The sequence below is a fragment of the Montipora capricornis genome, chromosome 12 (assembly GCF_036669925.1).
Source record: "Montipora capricornis isolate CH-2021 chromosome 12, ASM3666992v2, whole genome shotgun sequence".
Classification (NCBI taxonomy): domain Eukaryota; kingdom Metazoa; phylum Cnidaria; class Anthozoa; order Scleractinia; family Acroporidae; genus Montipora; species Montipora capricornis.
Genome location: NC_090894.1, coordinates 23,664,976 through 23,684,975, shown reverse-complemented (window position 1 = coordinate 23,684,975; position 20,000 = coordinate 23,664,976). Strand labels below are relative to the sequence as shown.

Here is a 20,000-nt window from a genome sequence, read left to right as displayed (position 1 = left end):
ATGCAATGAGGTATCTGAGGCAGTCCGATGGCAGTCAATCATTTATTCATTCCATCCCAAATAATCTATTCAGTTTATTAAACGTTAACTTTTTGTATGTTTCCGGTGAAGGTTTAAATATAGTATCCCAAAATACAGTATTGTTGGCTCTTCACTGTGAAAGAATGATTATATTTTGCCTTTGATGCGCACAGATTTAACACAAAGTAAAATGCTCTCTTTAAACCTCAATAGTAATAGAGTTAACTGAATAGAGGGTAATGTGAAGTGCTAGAATTTTATCCCATATGAACCATGTGAGCGTTAGCCCTACTGATGGAAATGGGCCCACACAAGGACAGAGAAAAACTCTGACCGGGGTGGGAATTTAACCCACGACCTTCGGGTTAGATCTCCGCTGCTCTACCGACTGAGCTACAAGGTCAGACGGGAGCAGGCCGTGGGAATTGAAGATGTTAAAGTCACGGCAATGAACATGTACAAGTACAAGGAAAGGTTACGTTTATACAAACGTTAGCCGTGTAGCACTTATATTTTAAACAGAGTTAACTGAATAGAGGGTAATGTGAAGTGCTAGAATGTGAAGTACTTCACATTACCTTCTATTCAGTTAACTCTGTTTAAAATATAAGTGCTACACGGCTAACGTTTGTATAAACGTAACCTTTCTTTGTACTTGTACATGTTCATTGCCGTGACTTTAACATCTTCAATTCCCACGGCCTGCTCCCGTCTGACCTTGTAGCTCAGTCGGTAGAGCAGCGGAGATCTAACCCGAAGGTCGTGGGTTCAATTCCCACCCCGGTCAGAGTTTTTCTCTGTCCTTGGGGCTAACGCTCACATGGTTCATATGGGATAAAATTCTAGCACTTCACATTACCCTCTATTCAGTTAACTCTGTTTAAAATATAAGTGCTACACGGCTAACGTTTGTATAAACGTAACCTTTCCTCAATAGTAATATATTGCTTGAGGTGAGAATTTTGATAACAAAATCTCGTTAAGTTCATTTACTAAAAATCTCTCTTCATATTATTCCATGAAATCTAGTTGATGATCTGATCTCTGCCATAGAAAAAACAATGTATTCTCAATGCGCAAAACTCCGCGACCGAGTCCGCGCATGGAAATTGTTGACAGGTCACCGATGTGGCGACAAAGACTAATTCTTGAAGCGTGGTACTCCGTGCGAGATGAGAACTCTATAAACGAACACATAGCACTGCCTAGCGTATACAAAAAACATCAACAACTTCTAGCGTCATTAATAATACTCTCGGGACCTTAAGGAATTCTTTCGAGATATTTAATATTACTATACAGGACGCCGTTAAACATTTGCATTTTTTATCCTTTGCTGAAGAAGGCAACTGTTGTAGCCGAAACGTCCGAGACGATAAGAATTTTTAGCCAGTGTAAACTTTTTAATTCCTCTTTTACCAAATTTTTGACATGTCGTGACACACCGAGTATTTTTAAGGAGCCTTTGATGTGTGTAATTCATGAAAGTTAGAAATTTCGAGGCAAAGGAAAGGTATAGACTATATATAGGAAAAAGGAACACATATTTTACCTTACGACACACCCTTGCGAAAAATTGGTTTCTGCCCTGAGCGGGATTCGAACCCACGTTTCCCTGATTACTAGCCGGGCATGATGAGCCACTACACCATCAAGGCTACCACGCTGGCAACGCAGCAGATTAATGAGGTGACTTAGCAGCGTGGGGATCCCTAGGGCCCAACTTTCCTTCACTTGAGTGTGTATCCTTGCCTCTAAAACCCCAGACAGGGTTTAGAATACATGAAAGTTAGAAATTTCGAGGCAAATGAAAGGTATAGACTATATGTAGGAGATAGGAACACATACCGTGCATTTTACCTTAGGTAAAATGCACGGTATGTGTTCCTTTCTCCTGTGTAATTCTAATCCAATTAATCCATTAGCCTTATTGTGATCCAAGCAAATTTGTTGATTGGTATTAAGTCTATTAAAGCGAGAATCTTAGATGATCGAACTTTTGAACTTTTAAGATGATGATGTCGTGTCTTGAAAATAAGTAACATCCATTGGAGTGAATGGTGAGAGACAGTGCAAAAAGGATCAAGAATTAAAAACAGTCGTCATTATGCGAGTGTTGACAACTATGCCCATAGTGGTGTAGCATGCCCATAGTGGTGTAGCATACCACATACATTATCTTACAGCATACATTATCTTACAACATACATACATTAACGTACAACGAGTTAAGGCAGACTTTTGTTTTAACTTCTCCGGATGTTGTAGTGGACATCAGGGAAGTCTTGATGTTAGGGATAGATAAAGCTAACAGGAAATAAATGGCCATTGATTCAAATGCAGTATTAATATCTACTTAAAAAGAAAAAGGTAGCGAAGGAATACGAATAAGGATGGGGAGGAGGGGTCACGTGGGATAAATCTGGGCCGAACTCTGCAGAACTGTTAAGGCTGGTTTTCAGTAGCGACGGAGTCGGAGTCGTAGTTGGAGTCGTAAGAGCGCTTATGACTTAGTGAAAATCAAAGATCGGAGTCGTAAGCGGAGTCATAAGCTCGACGGAATCGGAGTCAGAAGAATCAGAACGTTCCCATTTTCTCCCGACTCCGCTTATGACTCCGTCGCTTATGATCCAGTGAAAACTAAGGGCCAGTTATTTAAACGAAGTCTAACTTAGGCCGCGGCTTAAGACAATCAGTGGGCCTCCAAATCTTTTTATAAGCGGTATATTTTAAGTAGATAAATTGCTGTCTAGTCTGGAATGCAAACCTTCTTGTTACCATCAGCAGCAAACAATATTTAGATATGATTGTTGGCAATATTGAAAATGGCTTAGAACGCGGTTTTGTTAAACATTGTCTAATTTATGTTTTAATAATCGACCCTAAGTTTTTGGAATCGAGCATTGTGATTGGTTTCTTCTTCAGCTTCTGCTTCCGACTCCGACAATGCACTTTTCACAGGAACATAAGCGACGGAATCATAAGCGGAGTCGGTGTTGTGCTCTCGACTCCGACAGTTTGATTTTCACTAGATCGTATCGCTCTGCGCTTCTGATTACGACTCCGACACCGTCGCTAGTGAAAACCAGCCGTAAAGTAGCAGTGCGTGGCATGTTCATGGTGAGCACGTGATCTTAAGGTGAAGGGAACTTGCCGTAAAGAACAAAGGAAGCATTGAACACGGGAAGCAGTTTTTTTGCACTTTGGAGTGTGACGTCTACACTTGGTGATCCTAGGGCGTTTTCCATTTACCAAGAACTTCCGGAAATTCCGGTTGGGATGTAAATGGCACACACGTTTTTGGTTCGTTCCACTGGAAATTTTCCGGAATAAACGGAACTTCTGAAAAGGTAGTCCTGTTTTCCCGTTGGAAACTTTCCGATGGAAATGTGTGTTCCATTTACAACTTTTGAAAGGTCTTGCCACTTCCAGGCTATTCACGGCCACATTTTAAAATTTTGGCGCGTAAAATCGCAATCACTGGGCGGCAAACGGACCTGAGTTAAATGGAACACGTTTTTCACCCGATGGAAATTTCCACCGGAATTTCCGGAATATTTTTGTAAATGGAAAACGCCCTAGGCTCGTTTATGTCAGATGATATCAACCTCATTCATGGTGAGCACGTGATGTTACAGTGGACTTTGAACAAAGGAAGTATTGAACACTTGAAGCAGTTTTTTTCCTTTTTAACTGTGCACCGTGGAGTTGACGTCTACAGTTGGTAATCCTATAGCTCCTTTACGTCAGATGACGTGTGGGAAGTGTTAACTTTTCACTTCGAATCAGCTATAAATACTCATTGACAAGCTAGAACTGTTGTCATTCATTGTCTCAGTGCAAATAACTGAAAATGTTTCTTTCTACGAGCTACGCCGCGATCATTATCATGATTGCCATCTCGTTTTCTCGCAGCAATCAAACACCAATCAATTTGCCCGTAGGACAAGGACTTGTGGTAAACAACCATTGTGGTATATCACCAATCGACAGCGAGACTTTGTCTCATATCAAAGCCACAGTGGATTACATCGCTTCCAAGACAAACAATGGTAAGGTCATCTCACTCTCTTTCCAAATTAAACCTCAAAGGTATGGTTACACATGGCAGACATACTCATAGTATAAAGCTGAAATTTGAGTGTTTTCAGACTTGGCGTCAAATGTGGATTCAGTTTGTTGGTTCTCTACTCTGCACCGAGAGGTTTTCTCCGGGTACTCCGGTTTCCCCACTCCTCAAAAACCAACATTTGACTTGATTTGTGTTAATGATTAATTTCAATTTACAGTGTCTCCAATTGATGCTTCAGCGTTGCTTTCCTTTCTTTTCCTTTCCTTTCCTTTCCTTTCCTTTCAGCCAGTCAATACGCTGTATGTTATTAACCCAGATAATATGGGAGCCTTGTGGCAACCATCCATAATTTTTACGTGGGATGCCCCCTGCAGGGCAGATCACGTTATAAAATGGGGACCGTTTGTTTTTCCTCGTATCCACAAATTGTAACGTTTGTTACCATTGGCTAGTTTCTGTTAGGTCTGTTTGGTCTAGAAAATATAACGTTATAGTTTAGTGGCCACATGTTCATTCTAGGTCATCTACATGTCATGGTCATACTACTATCCGCATGCCTTGGTCATAGTTACTTTTTGAGATCTCTTCGTTTGTTTCCCGAAATCGGAGGTCCACGAAAGAATTTCTTCTGTCGATCGCCTGATTTCGCAAAAGGTTAAGTGTTAATTTCAATTTAAGCCATTAATACTTGTTACAGCTTTCATGTTGTCGTTGTAATCGGTTTCATGAAAGGTATTTGGTGTTTTGTGGGGGTTTTTATCGGTCGCACAACCTGTGAAAACTAGCATATTACTAATGGCACCGAATGATCCCCCGAAAAGTTAGTTTGTAATTCCTTTTGAATTGGATACAGTTTTTAACTAACTGGTAAAACATACCTTCAGGGCTGTCTTCATTGAGTGAAACGTATGTAGCGCTTTCCGATTATGGCGTAGATATCCAAACCCTTGCATTAAATATGGCCATTGGAATATTTCATTTATTATTGAAGAGGATGCTTTGTTTTTCTTGAGGTGGAAACGCCAAGATACAAATTCAAATTCAATGGGAATTTCATATTTCGGCAATTCATTTCTTTCAATTGAATTTATTTCTTTCATTAAGTATGTTACCCAGAAACTTAAAAAAGTCTTGTCGAGGCTTTCCTTGATTCGATCGCATTCAAAAGTTACAGAGAACTATCGAAAGCGCTAACTAAAATCTTTGAGCAACCGCGCCTTAAAGGCTCTTATGAAAAAATTATTTCGAATTGTAAAATTCCCCAAAACGGGTTTGTTGAAAATAGGTTTGTCTAGCTACTGTGAAAATTTGATTGCAATCAAGCAAAGCGTCTTTGAGTTGAAATCTTTACTTGTTGAAAGCAAACACTCGAACGCAGCTTGTTGAAAGTCACGGTTTTTCTCATTTTTCTTTTTTGTCACCCTAAATGGCGACAAATGTTATAGTGAAAACGCTTAAAAAACACGAAATGATCCCTAGCGCCTGCAGCTTTTTCCGAAAAAACAACAAAGCCTGACCTTCCACTTGCGAGTGATTGCACAGTAAGCGAAACAAGTGAAAGTTCTTGTTCGATGGCATTAATGAGAGAATCACGTGTAATTCGGTCATCTGTATGTCTTAATTTAACGTGGCCTTCAAAGTGAGTCAGTCTTTCTGATTTCGCTATCAACCAAACAAGAGTATCGTGAAAATTACGGACAATGTTTTCCCGTAAGAGTTACGCGATGATTCTTTGCCTCCTGATTGGTTTTTCCAACAGTCAGCCGCTAAACTCGCGGCAAACACTCACTAAGTCCACTGATACCCAAGCAAAGCAGAATTTCGTAGTGAACAACAACTGCGGTCTCGCACAAAGCGATCGAGAAACTCTGGCTCTGATCAAATCTACAGTTGACGATATCGCTGCAAAAACCGGCAAAGGTATGTCTGGCGAGTCATTAATTTTTTCAAATTTCTTTAAACTGAGTGAATTCAGCCAAAACACGACGTTCAAAGTTTAACGTTTCTGAGATTTGGTAGGGGTCTTAATCGGCTTGGTTTTCAAGAAACCCCTCGAAAATCAAACTGTAGAGTTTTAAACATTGAATTTTGACCCTAAAAATGCGTTATACTCGCCTCTGGAGGTTTAGCAGAATTGCGCAAACTATTAAAAAATATTCAGTGCTATTTGTACACTTTTTTTTTTTCAAACAGGACCCGCTTGTCCCATTGGCTGGGTTTCACATGGAAAGTCGTGCTACATCGTTATCGATATTCCAACCCTGGAGTGGAGCGCAGCGCGACGAAATTGTCAGAAGCTGGGAGGAGATCTCGCTAAAATCACTACAAATGCAGAAAATCAATTCATTTTAAACCTTATTTCCAACCAGACGACAACCACTTCGTGGGGAGCTTGGCTGGGTCTTCATCGGAAGGCAAATGATAAGTTCTACTGGGCTGACGACTCTCCATTGACGGGTTATATTTCATGGGCAAGCGGTGAACCGAACAATCCATCAACTGAGAGGTGTGGACATATGTATTCGTCACCAAAGGAAAAGTGGAACGACATACTTTGCAACGTGGATGAGAAATACATAACCCGAGCTCCAGTAATTCTCTGCGAGAAGTAGTGTTCTCGTTTAAGTACATTTCCAATTGGGATGAACCTTCGGCTTGTATACATTTAACTGTATGTAGATTTGGTACCGTTTATAGTTAAGTAACCTCTCAAGATAGACATGTACGAGCTAAACGAAAAACTAATTAAAAAAAATTAAAAAAGAAAAGATGAAATGGAGTTCTCTCAGTTTTGTAAAAAAGTCTAGTTCCTCACCCAGGGACTAAAAAGCGGAATTCCTGTCAGATCGAAGATCGGGATCATTTCATAAAACTCATTGTTTTCCCAAGCCACCCAAGGCTGAAGCGAGCGATAAGTTGAAACAGAAATTACACCTTCCCTATTCAGTTTATTAAACGTTGACGTTTTGTATGTTTCCTGTGAAGGTTTAAATATAGTATCCCAAAATACAATATTGTTGGCTCGTCACTGTGAAAGAATGATTATATTTTGCCTTTGATGCGCACAGATTTAACACAAAGTAAAATGCTCTCTTTGAACCTCAATAGTAATATATTGCTTGAGGTGAGAATTTTGATGACAAAATCCCGTTAAGTTCATTTACTAAAAATCTCTCTTCATATTATTCCATGAAATCTAGTTGATGATCTGATCTCTGCCATAGAAAAAACAATGTATTCTCAATGCGATCGAGTCCGCGCATGGGACCATACACAGACAAACACATGGCGCATGCATACATAATACCATGAGGAAGCTCTCAGCTAAGGAGCCTTTAAAAATTTGGTAAAAGAGGAATTAAAAAGTTTACACTGGCTAAAAATTCTTATCGTCTCCGACGTTTCGGCTACAACAGTTGCCTTCTTCACCAAAGGATAAAAAATGAAAATGTTTAACGGCGTCCTGTATAGTAATATTAATATCTCGAAAGAATTCCTTAAGGTCCCGAGAGTATTATTAATGACGCTAGAAGTTGTTGATGTTTTTGTATACGCTAGGCAGCGCTATGTGTTCGTTAATAGAGTTCTCATCTCGCACGGAGTGCCACGCTTCAAGAATTAGTCTTTGTCGCCACATCGGTGACCTGTCAACAAATTCCACATTCTCCAAATCTACTACGATTCTCAGTTGAGTATGACAAGGGAAGTTTGGTGACAAAGTTTTCGGCTTGTTGTTGTCAAGGGTAACTTGCTTCGTTTCCAATGGTAACTTTTCGGGGTTTGACGTCATTTAACTGGTAACGGTCGCCAGTTTCAATTTAACCGTTGCAATTTGTAGATTTTGGCGGGCTCATCGCTCGTGACGTCAAAGCCCTAAAAGTTACTCTTGGAAACGAAGGAGGTTGCCCTTGACAACATGGTAACTTTAACACCGAACATTGTCACCGAACTTCCCTAGTGTCATACTCAACTGAGAATCGTAGTATTTCATGACTGTGGAGCATATGGTGTTTGGTCGACAAAGAATTTTCATCCAATGTTGCAATGGCCTTTGCGTGTTCTTTTACGCGTGTTTTTAGCGCGGGTGATATCTGGCCAACGTAAACAAGGCTTAAGCACAATAGATTAACTGTGCACTTTGGATTTGACGTCCACAGATGGTAATCCTATAGCTCCTTTACGTCAGATGACGTGCAAGTGTTAAGTTTTCACTCCGAATCAGCTATAAATACTCATTGACAAGCTAGAACTGTTGTCATTCATTGTCTCAGTGCAAATAACTGAAAATGTTTCTTTCTACGAGCTACGCCACGATCATTATCATGATTGCCATCTCGTTTTCTCGCAGCAATCAAATACCAATCAATTTGCCCGTAGGACAAGGCCTTGTGATAAACAACCATTGTGGTATATCACCAATCGACAGCGAGACTTTGTCTCATATCAAAGCCACAGTGGATTACATCGCTTCCAAGACAAACAATGGTAAGGTCATCTCACTCTCTTTCCAAATTAAACCTCAAAGGTATGGTTACACATGGCAGACATACTCATAGTATAACGCTGAAATTTGAGTGTTTTCAGTTGACGGTTGAGTTGTTATCGTACTGACTGCTCCCCATCACACTCTTTCACATCTCTCCAATTTGTATAGGAAATCGCATGATTTCGAGTGCAATTTGTACACTGACTTACAACTAGTCTAAAGTACAAAAATAAAAGAAGAGGTTTGAACTGATACAACACCCGTACTATCAATAACATCTACAGCCGCGGACAAAATTCTTGAAAGACTTTGCAATACTCAGTTATGACCTGACAGTTTGGAGATTCGAATGGAATGTTTAATCTTGGTCTAAAACATGCGATTGCATTGAGGAAGCTAACCGGTACTGTTTGTTCCTTGTTTACATGGCAGCAGGAACTTGCTCAAAGCTTAAGTGTGGTAATAAACAGATACTTACTTAAAACAAGAGTCGAATATTGAACCTCACCGCCTCCGGGGGGGGAGGGGGGGCTCCCATATAAAAAGGCGAGGGATACTCTTTTACATTAAACCCTTAAAGGAGACCAATGTGGGCGTGGCCCAGGCGTTTTCTTACCCCTAAAAGGGACCATGGGGGTAAATTGATCATTGTAAAGCGCCTTTGAGACGTTGTGATAAGGGCGCTATATAAATGCACCACTTTACTTTACTTTATTATCCATAACACAGAAAAATAAAAAATACAGCGACTTTTAATGATGGCAAAAACATTATCATCTAATACTTTCACCTGCCTGAAGAAATATAAAAGTGTAAATATACACTTTTATATTTATTTCTTCGCGCGCAACCCTAAGGATATTTTCACGGCTACATATGATTGCGTTTTGCCCAAAACACCCTAAGTGAGACCAAAATCCGAAATTTACACCCCTAAGCGAGACGATGAGCATCCCTCCCCTTTTATATGGGATTCCCCCCCCCCCCCCGGGCACCGCCCTTCCATATCGCGACGTTGCACCAAAGAGGCAATTCGTCGGTGTCCCTAATTCATCTTGCTGGCCTGGGAATTGTTGTCATCTGCACTGACTTCGTCACTACATTTATCAAATTCATGCTGGCCTTTATCAGAGTCGCTAGCTTCTCACTCATTTCATGCTCGTTCAGATCTTCATGGGGTCCTTCATCTTTATCCACTCCGCACCAACTCGGGCGTCATTCGACACGCGTGATCCCCTACCGTTACATTTAGTTTGTCACGCATTCCTCTCAATAACTTTGGCGTTTCGCGGCTATAGAGTGTTTTCATGTGACGTCTCCGGGAATTGAGCTCTATTATCACTCAAACGTTTTCTTTTGTTTCGGAGGAAAAACAAGGTTACTGATCACGTGAGTGAAAACAGGCATCTTGTACCCTATGGGACCTTACATTCTATTTATCAGGCCCTAGTACAACCTCATTTCAACTACTGCAATATTGTTTGGGGAAACTGTGGACTTTGCAGGACAAACTGCAAAAACTGCAAAACAGAGCAGCCCGTGTCTTGACCTACTCTATCTACAGGGTCGTAACGAGATATATATTTTCGTAACTGATCCGATATTTTTACCCAAAATTTTGATCCCCGATCCCAAAAATGATGAGAATTTTGATCCCTGAACCCTCAAAAATTTCATCTCTGATCCCTCATTCCAAGAAAAATACTGCTGATCCCGATCCCATGCGTTGTGATTCCAGATCCCAGAGCTGTGATCCTTGATCCCTTTTCAGACATTTGATCAATGATCCCATATGCCTCGTTACGACCCTGCTAAATATGACGCTCATGTCAACAATTTATTTGAACTCTTAGGATGGAAATCCCTAGTCTCTCAAATGCCAATTGAAAGAGCAACAATGGTATTTAAGTCCCTACAAGGACTAGCACCTGAGTATCTCTGCTCGAAAATTGTCGATCGCGATTCTGGTTATTGTTTGAGAGATTCTGTGAATAAGGTAAATGTTCCGCAACCGCGCACAAACTACTACAAAAAACAGCTTTAGCTATTTAGTGGCGCAGTTTTGTGGAACAGTTTGCCATTAGAGCTAAGGAAAGCAGAGTCCCTCAATCAATTCAAACGACTGATTAAAGAGGTTATGTAAGCCATTATTCTAAACACGGCATTCATGGAAAGCAGCTTTTATTGTATGATATTGAGTAAGATAGTTAATGTAGTTTACATAGTTCAATTTATAAATTTTTAATTGTACATATTTTTTTTATATTGCTGATGAATTGCACCGTGGTTAAATAAAGATTAAATAAATAAATAACATTCTATTCGAGATCAATTGCCGCTCAAATCTAAGAAAAACCGGAAACCAAATAGGACAAAATAGAAAAACCCAAAAAGCACATCGGATAACAAAACCGAAAAACCGCTCGTATTTTTTATGAAAACCGAAAACCAGATCCTAAAAAACGAAAAACCCGCAAACCGCAATGAACACCAAAACCGAAAAACCGAAGTCTTTTGGCATAAAAACCGAAAAACCGATCTAAAAAATTGCCAAAACCGCAAAACCGAAAATCCCAATGTCCCCCTCCTCTGCCTATTGCTTGCTGCATCCCACGTGAACGCCTAATTGGCGTCTTGTTACATGTAATTTGGGGAGGAAACTTGTTCTCTTTTCTTTTACAGAATCCGCTTGTCCCACCGGTTGGGTTTTACATGGAAAGTCGTGCTACATCGTTATCGATATTCCAACCCTGGAGTGGAGCGCAGCGCGACGAAATTGTCAGAAGCTGGGAGGAGATCTCGCTAAAATCACTACAAATGCAGAAAATCAATTCATTTTTAACCTTGTTTCCAACCAGGCGACAACCACTTCCTGGGGAGCTTGGCTGGGTCTTCATCGGAAGGCAGATAATAAGTTCTACTGGGCAGATGACACTCCATTGACGGGTTATACCCCATGGGGAAGGGGTGAACCGAACAATCCAACAACGGAGAGGTGTGGAAACATGTTTGGTCCCACAAACGGAAGAAAAGGAAAGTGGAACGACTTACCCTGCCAACTGGATAAAAAGGTCGTAGTCGATGCACCAGTGATTCTCTGCCAGAAAGCTGCTAACTAATGTTCTAAGTTTGGCGCTTCCAGTGGAAACAAACCATAGACTTATGTACTCCCGATCTGCAACGTCGATTTGGTAGCTGTCATAGATATCTAATCCTAGAAATAGTTATGTGTAAGGCTCATTAAAATAATAAATCTGGAGTGCAATTTTCTCACTTTTAGTTTGTAATGAAGTAAAGTACCTCACTCCGGGACTAAAATATTTACGATCCAAGAACGGGACCTTTTGATAAAAATATCTGTTCGAAAGGCCTTGGACAACCGAGATAGTCAGAAGCACGCTGTAATAAGGGGTTATTTTCATAGAGGGAAGAAATTCTTCAATTGTGAAGGTGGCTCTGAATCGGTTGCAGAATTTTATCTGAGCCTGCTAATTACTCAGTTTTCAGAAAGAAAAATTGCAAGTAACTGAGTTCTTTTTTAGATATGAGCGTTTAAGACAAAAGGTAGGGCGTTTTTACAGTCAACTCCCGTTATAGCGGACACCCTCTGGACCACGATTTGGTGTCCGTAATAGCGAGAGTCCGTAATAGCGGGGTGCGAGAAAATTTTTATTTTAAACCCATTTTAAATAAGGGGGTCACATGTGTGTTCATTTTCATTAACTCCAGCACTTTTTTCAGACCCGTTGTCGCACGCTAAGAGCGTCAGAACTTTATTTACAAACAGAACAGAACTTAACAGAACAGGAGTTACGTACCCTTTGTGTACAGTACTGTACTAAGTACGTAAAAAACAATCATCGTATGTTGCAGCAATGTCCACGCATGCATCATTTTGGTTTCCTACTGTACTGAAGTACAGTAATCTACATTTCTAAAAAAAAATTATTTTCAAGGAAAAACCTGAACATCAGCTATTGAAAGCATACGCTATCACATTACCTTAAAAGATCGTTCCAATAGGCTCTGTGTACTTCTCCTTTGAATTGCAACTTCCCCCACTTTGTCGCCAAGGAGACTTAATTCATTAGCAACCTTAAACTCCCCTCTATGAATCAAAAAAGCAGAAAAAATAGACTTGATATGTGTGCAAATATTCCAAGAAGCTGCTCGGTGTCCGCTATAACGAGAGAGAAAACAATGAAACTGTGACGTTGGGACCGAATCAAGTGTCCGTAAGTCCGTAATAGCGCCGAGAGTCCGTCATAGCGGGAGTTTATTTCAGTCAAACGTCTGTAACTTTCGCCGGGGATTTAGCTGCTGTCCGTAATAGCGGGATGTCCGTAATAGCGAGGTGTCCGCAAGGCGGGAGTTGACTGTAGATGGTTCTTTTGTTGCCCTAATGACCAAGAGTCCATCATCCAAGAGTTAAGATTTACCTAAATAATTGGCCTAATCCCCATCAGCGTCAAAAAACTGTTTATTTTTAAACCTACAATAGTTTTGCGGGAAAAGAAACAATAGAGTTAAGCTGTGTTCACATCAAAGCCGAAAAATGATTAGAGTAAACATGTTTCGCCTAAACATGTTTGTTATTGCATTGTTCACATCAGATGACGGTTTCAAACACGTTTCATGCCATGGTTGTATAATTAATGCTGTTTCATGGTTTCAAGTTGTGAATTTTGGTTTTGCATTGCGATGCTTTACGCTTGTAACCGTCGTCATTAAGTTTTGCGGCAATGTTCTCCCAAATATTATGCTTTCTACCCATCGCTGATAATTGCCGTTGTATTTCTTCATCGCCCACATTTCATCTAGACATTTGGCCTCATAATAGCCCCAATTTTGGTTCTTTTGGGCACTCGCCTCCCTTCCGCATCCATCCGCCATTTTGTACGTGTTTGGTCTGATCATGATTGAAACTACCTCGCGAGGTTGTTTCAATCATGCTTAGAATAATCATGTTTGAACCATGATTCACGCGATGCACTGTCTGATGTGAACACTTTTCATAACGAAACATATTTCATTCGCGATCAGACTAATCATGCTTCGGCGTAGTGTGAACCCAGTACAAATCGGCCGGCTAAGGGTGCGTTTTTTTGGGAAAATCCGAAAACGGATTCTTGAATCCAAAAACGGATTTTGCGTTTTTTGAGCGAAATCCAAAAGCGGATCGTGAATCCAAAGTATTCCACACTCGAGGAGGATACTCCGGATCAAATCTAAATCCGGATTTGTGAGATTCGCCACTTCATCTTTTTTCGGGAAAGGATTTGAAAAAAGCCGGTATTTTTGACAAGCGGTTTTCGATGCAAAAATGATACACAACAGCTACTGTACATGACAGTTTCGCCCAAATGTTCTTCTCACGCCACTTTTACCGTACGATCGAAGGTCGAAACGGTTAGGTTTCCTGCAAATTTCACACCAGAAATTACATTAAAAATTTCTTGACAACAATAATTACTAAACTGCAAAAGTACCCTCTGTAATCGATTTGTACCTTAGCACACACGTTTTTCGTCATTTGTTTTTATCGATCACTAAGGCTTTTTTTTCTGGTGATATTGTCATTGAAGAATTTCTCCAAAACAAATAAGTTAACCGCTAATTTTTTGTTTTGATTTTGAAATTGCAAGCAACTTTAAGGGGCTGTTTACATGAGAAAACTCGCACCGGCGCGAGTTTCACATCGGAGTGACTTTTTGATTTCGTACCGCGTTATGCGGTGAGTTCGTATCGTGTTTACATGAAGGGACACCACATGTTGATAAAATACACGCGTGAAACCAAATTGCAAATATATGGATTTACTGAGGAAAAGCACGCATGCGCTACTCGTTCCAGCCCACAAGTAGGTCGATTTCACACCGGAACGAGTGGTCGTTAGTCGTTTACATGATACCGTTGCGAGATTTCGCGCCGGAACGAAATTTTCACTCCGGTGCAGCAACCAGGGTGAACTCGCGCCGGTGTGAGTCGCCCCAACATGAGATTTTTTGCTGCGCGCCGGTACGAAAGTCGCCCCGGTATCATTTAAAGTGCACCTAACCCCAAAATATAATTGTAGCTTGAATAAATCTCCATACTGTGTAAAGTTAATTGGTGAAAGAATTTTTCGATTTGGGTGAATTCTCGATTTTCTACGTCTAGTAGAAGTTGAGAAACATTTGGTTCAAGCCCGCGACCCGGGGCGAGTCGAGCTGTGACGTAGAAAGGAGAACCGCATGAGAGTGCTTCCCGGTGTTGTTTACTATTTTCACAGCATTCTTCTGTTAGCTTTTGGAATTCTTCTTTTTTTGACAGCACTGAATGAAAAACACACACTCCAAAGTCGTCCATCCTAAGCCATCTCTTGGAAATGTCGAGATTTTGTTCATCGCCCACATCAGCTGAACGAACAAAATCTTCACGCTTTAAATGTTCGGAACATAGCACTGAAGATTGCGATGGTTGCCATTTCGCTCGCTTCAGTCGAACAAAATCGACCCATTTCTTCCTTCTTTTCTTGGCTTCTGTACGCTCGTCGTTGTAGAATGGCAACTTATGAAGAGAAATACCTTCTTTTAAATTTCTCACGTTGCTGCAACCAGCAGCAATACATCTCTTTGGCATTTTCTGGACTACAACAGTGGACCATATGCGAACTATGTGAACTATGTCAACACACTCGTTCTCCTTTCTACGTCATAGCAACTACTAGCCCCAATCCTCCCGTTACTCGGACTTGAACCAAGATGGCTGCCATTTAGGTGCGATTTTTCAAACTTTGAGGGGCCATAAAAGATACTAGATTTGAGCAAATCTAATAATTTTTTCACCGATGTACTATAAAAAATATGGTAAATCATTTACTCCAACTAAAATTTGGGGGGTTAGGTGCACTTTAAACAGCTCCTAAGTTTCTTTGTTTGCGTTGTCATAGAAAATATTCCTTTTTCGGATTTTGCGTTTTTTTGACGCTGAAGAATCCATTGATCCGAGATCACAAATCTGTTTTTGGATTTTCCCAAAGAAAAAACGCACCCTAACTCAATGTTGTACCCAATTGAAACCCTTTGGGAATAAAACTTTTTTGTTCCAGGTATTCAGTCCATATCATTTAATGTGAATGCTACATGATAGTGCAAATACAATACACAAAGAATCTTGACCCCGGGAGATTTGAGTGAACGGGGAACTGGTAATCCCTAAAATCAGGATCTTTAAAACGGGAGATCTTTAAAAGCGGAAATGTTTAAAGAAAGAGAAAATTATTGCTTCACCTTCCAAGCCCGGAGCGAGGTAGACTAGCAATAGAGTTATTTTCATAGAGTTATGACATTAGAGTTAAGAGTTAAATTCCAAAATCCTGAATTCAAGATTATGGAAAGCCAAAATCCTGAATTCAAGATTTTGGAAGGACAAAATCCTCGGTTCGTAATTTTTAAATAGCGTATTGGTTTCGAAGCTTTCTGTCCCCGTCGTCGTTACCGGACTTCAGTGTTGGGAAAGAGGTGAATCCCTCCAAATTGTAGTTGGAAGTAATCTTTCCGTTCTTAAAACGCAGGCATTTTAACATTAGTCTGTATAGACCGTATTCATATATGGCGTCTACGTAATTATTCTTTTGTCTTTATGCTAATCGTCTTCACTAACCTCGTTAGCGCAAAAAAAATTCAGAAGAATCTTTGCTCCAAAGTGAGGCTAGTGAGGATAATTAGCACAAGGACAAAAGAATAATTTCTCGGTCGCCATTTATGAATACGGTCTGATGCAACTCTTATGTTTTAAAAGTGAGATTCAGTCTCTTTTTTGTGGTAGGTTGATAAATGGCATGCAATAATGGTGATGGTTTTCAGATAACATATCCGAAATATTAAGCGTTTATTAAATTTTTGAGGTTCTTGTCTCTATAAATATTTCTTTCCCCTTTTTCCCTTTCTTTCATCCTTACCTTCTGTTTTTTCCTTGTTTTTGTGTTATCGACTAATATTATACATGAAAACATTTTTCCATTCATTGACTGGCTAAGAGAAATGCAGTTTTCAGGCAACTCAGTACAAAGAAAGAGGTACTTTAGTGTAAAAGACGTAACAAATAATACAGGCATTCTAATTGGTCAATGATCAAAGAAAGCCACAGATATTCAATCAAATATTAGCCCAGGATAGCGCATTTTTTGCGGCAGATTAAGTGAAACGTGAGCATTGCTTCTGCTTAATCCCGTCGCACGCTAGAGCTATCAGCTTAGAGAACTTTCATTCGTGACTGTTGCCATAAGCAAGTTCCCCCAGTGTGCGGTGGCGTTTTCAGCGCTGTTCGTCACGCGTGCCATCGGCGCCGAATATTCAACATGTTGAATAATTTTCGGCACGAGTGGTCGCACGAGTGAACATTTCTTCCAAGTGCGCGAAAAGTTGTGAAGTGAAGTGAAGTTATTAGTCTCTTTCCTCGGGGCGTTTCAGGAGTAATTTACAATGCTTTGTGGGGGACTCTGGCCATACTTCTTGTTACGCAGTTTACAATTAATTTAGAAAGTGAAAGATGCCCCCGTCCGGATAAGGACAGACCACAACACCGGGGACAACGTCCCCTACTCTTTTCGAATAGTGAGTGAGTGGGTTCTTTAACGTCTCATACGATTTGATTTCTAACAAGGGCTACGAGACGTGACCTACGGTTTACAGTCCTTCTCCGAGAAGACTTGAAAGTCTAACCTTTTGCAGATGTGATTACAAAGGCAGCACTTTCTCCTCAGTTATTTTAAGACCCTGAGCGTTGGTCCAGCCGGAGTCGAACTCACGATCTCCCGCATGGCAGCCCGGTGCTCAACCAACTGAGCCACCTTTTCATCTTACACCAAGACTCACGCTTATTGTGCTTAAACGCTTACCGTTCTCAAACATGGTCGATACGGTGGGGAAAGAACAATATACTAACCCAGAGTCCAGATCATCAGATAGAGAAGAAATGTTGCCTTTACTTCTATTACGCATGCGTCCTGGTGTAAGATAGCTTTTCACGCGCGCACACTTGGACAAAATGTTCACTCGTGCCAAAAATTTTTCAACATGTTGACTATTCGGCGCCGATGGCATGCGTGACCCAAAGCGCTGAAAACGCCACCGCAGACTGGGGGAACTTGCTTACTCTAACAGTCACTAATAAAACTTTGCTAAGCTGATAGCTCAGGTGTGCTTCAGGCTTTATTGATAGTTTTTCGCGTCTATAATTAGAAGCCCACCTGCTATTATTAATAAGTGATCATATGAATTTTCTCGTGCAATTTGGAAGATTGAATAAGCACTCGTAAATTTTTCCGAAGACTACAAATTGCATTCGCCCTACGGGCTCATGGAAAGTTTGTCTTTGAAAAAGTTTACTCGAATCAGTTTTTCTTAATTGCTCCCGAAAATCATGTGATTACGTATACAAACTACGATAGACATTTGGCGCATTTGGTTTTGTTGCAATCGTTAGCTGGGAGCGGTGGATTTTATTTTTGCAGGGAACTTAGTTGTGCTATATCACAACACGTGTCCTAAGTAAAAGTCATTTACTTTAGACAATTTATTGTTCATCGGATCAACAATAAATTTTCTTCCATATGACATGCATTGGAGAGCTGGCGCATAAGTTACGGCTGATGAAATCAATGCCGGGCAAAATTGATGGCAACCATCCCTTGTACACTAGGTTTTCTTTTGTAGCCAATTGCGAACTAGAAAAAAAGTGAATATATCTTGTTGCGCAGCGCGATGAAATGGTCAATAATTCAACTGCGTAATTTCAATATTTGAACGTGTAATTTCTGCCTCAACGTATCGCTCGCTTCATCCTTGGCTGGCTTGGGCAAACAGGGAGTTTTATTGCAAAATAGGTCCCGATCTTCGATCTGACACGAATTCTGCGTTTTAGTCCCTGGGTGAGGAACTACACTTTTTTACAAAACTGAGAGAACTCCATTTCATCTTTTCTTTTTCATTTTTTGTTTTGTTTTTTTGGTTAGCTCGTACATGACTATCTTGAGAGGTTACCTAACTATAAAAGCCTGTATAAACGGTGCCATATCTACATGCAGTTACATGTACAAGCCAAATTGGAAATAACGCTGAAACGAGAATACTATTTAAAAGCTTTCTGGCAGAGAATTACTGGACAGGAGAATAGGTTATGTATTTCTTAGCCAAGTTGCATACAGAATCGTTCCACTTTGCTGCCTTCAGTCGGGTTGATAAACCATACAAATTACCACATTGCTCAGTTGATGGGGTGTTCGGTTCACCGCTTGCCCATGAGGTGTAACCTTTCAAACAAAATTAATATTTTTATTAAAAGGTCCCGTTCTTGGATCGTAAATATTTTAGTCCCTGAGTGAGGTACTTTACTTCATTACAAACTAACTCTCGTCTTTTCACGAGCCTTACACATAACTATTTCTAGGATTATATATCTATGACAGCTACCAAATCGACGTTGTAGATCGGGAGTACAAGTCTATGGTTTGTTTCCACTGGAAACGCCAAACTTAAAGCATTAGTTAGCAGTTTTCTGGCAGAGAATCACTGGTGCCATGGCTAAGAACTTTTTATCCAGGTTGCAGGATATGTCGTTCCACATTCCTTTCCTTGTCTCTGTGGGACCAAACATGTTTCCACACCTCTCCGTTGTTGGATCGTTCGGTTCACCTCTTCCCCATTGGGTATAACCTGTCAATGGAGTGTCATCTACCCAGTAGAACTTATTATCTGCCTTCCGATGAAGACCCAGCCAAGCTCCCCAGAGAGTGGTTGTCGTCTGGTTGGAAACAAGGTTAAAAATGAATTGATTTTCTGCATTTGTAGTGATTTTAGCGAGATCTCCTCCCAGCTTCTGGCAATTTCGTCGCGCTGCGCTCCACTCCAGGGTTGGAATATCGATAACGATGTAGCACGACTTTCCATGTGAAACCCAACCGGTGGGACAAGCGGGTCCTGTTAAGGAAAAAAAGACTCACTGACACTTAATTAATTTATTTTTATTGAATACATAACAGAAGTTTATACATTACACTTGAAAACCAAGATACATATAAAAAGAAAAAGAAAACAAATACAACTTATAATCTGACATACAAGCCAAAACAGGATATAATCGGGAGCTAATCACATACTGACATGCACGAGAACTGAGTGATCAATCAAAGAGGGCGAATAAAATAAATTGAATCATGTAAATTTCTCAACCTTGTATTTAAAATTAATCTTATTAACAAATTCAGACAAAATAATCCCTTCGCCCTCACACCGGTCAATAGCCCATTCGGCTTCGCCTCATGAGCTAAAAAAGCCAAACTTACCGTTTACAGCGGCGAGTATTGCGTGTTATTAGGGTCAAAATTCAATGTTTAAAACTCTACAGTTTGATTCTCGAGGGGTTTCTTGAAAACCAAGC

At 40.4% G+C, this 20,000-nt stretch overlaps 3 protein-coding genes across 3 annotated transcripts in view; 2 read left to right on the top strand and 1 right to left on the bottom strand.

Annotated features, from left to right (window-relative positions):
- Nucleotides 1-5,692: 5,692 nt before the first annotated feature.
- LOC138025953 (perlucin-like protein) lies at nucleotides 5,693-7,090 on the top strand. The gene is made up of 2 exons (XM_068873095.1): nucleotides 5,693-6,013; nucleotides 6,287-7,090. Exons 1-2 carry the CDS (start codon nucleotides 5,794-5,796, stop codon nucleotides 6,703-6,705), a joined length of 639 nt encoding a protein of 212 aa, XP_068729196.1. The 5' UTR covers nucleotides 5,693-5,793; the 3' UTR covers nucleotides 6,706-7,090.
- A 1,325-nt stretch (nucleotides 7,091-8,415) lies between these two features.
- On the top strand, nucleotides 8,416-11,698 carry LOC138025533 (perlucin-like protein). The gene is made up of 2 exons (XM_068872730.1): nucleotides 8,416-8,578; nucleotides 11,262-11,698. Exons 1-2 carry the CDS (start codon nucleotides 8,416-8,418, stop codon nucleotides 11,696-11,698), a joined length of 600 nt encoding a protein of 199 aa, XP_068728831.1.
- Nucleotides 11,699-18,874: 7,176 nt separating this feature from the next.
- The window catches only part of LOC138026100 (perlucin-like protein), a 1,532-nt gene continuing 406 nt past the window's right edge, over nucleotides 18,875-20,000 (bottom strand). Inside the window, exon 2 of the mRNA XM_068873298.1 lies at nucleotides 18,875-19,540. Within this exon, the coding sequence (XP_068729399.1) occupies nucleotides 19,104-19,540 (437 nt within the window). The 3' untranslated portion in view covers nucleotides 18,875-19,103. The remainder of the gene's footprint in view (nucleotides 19,541-20,000) is intronic.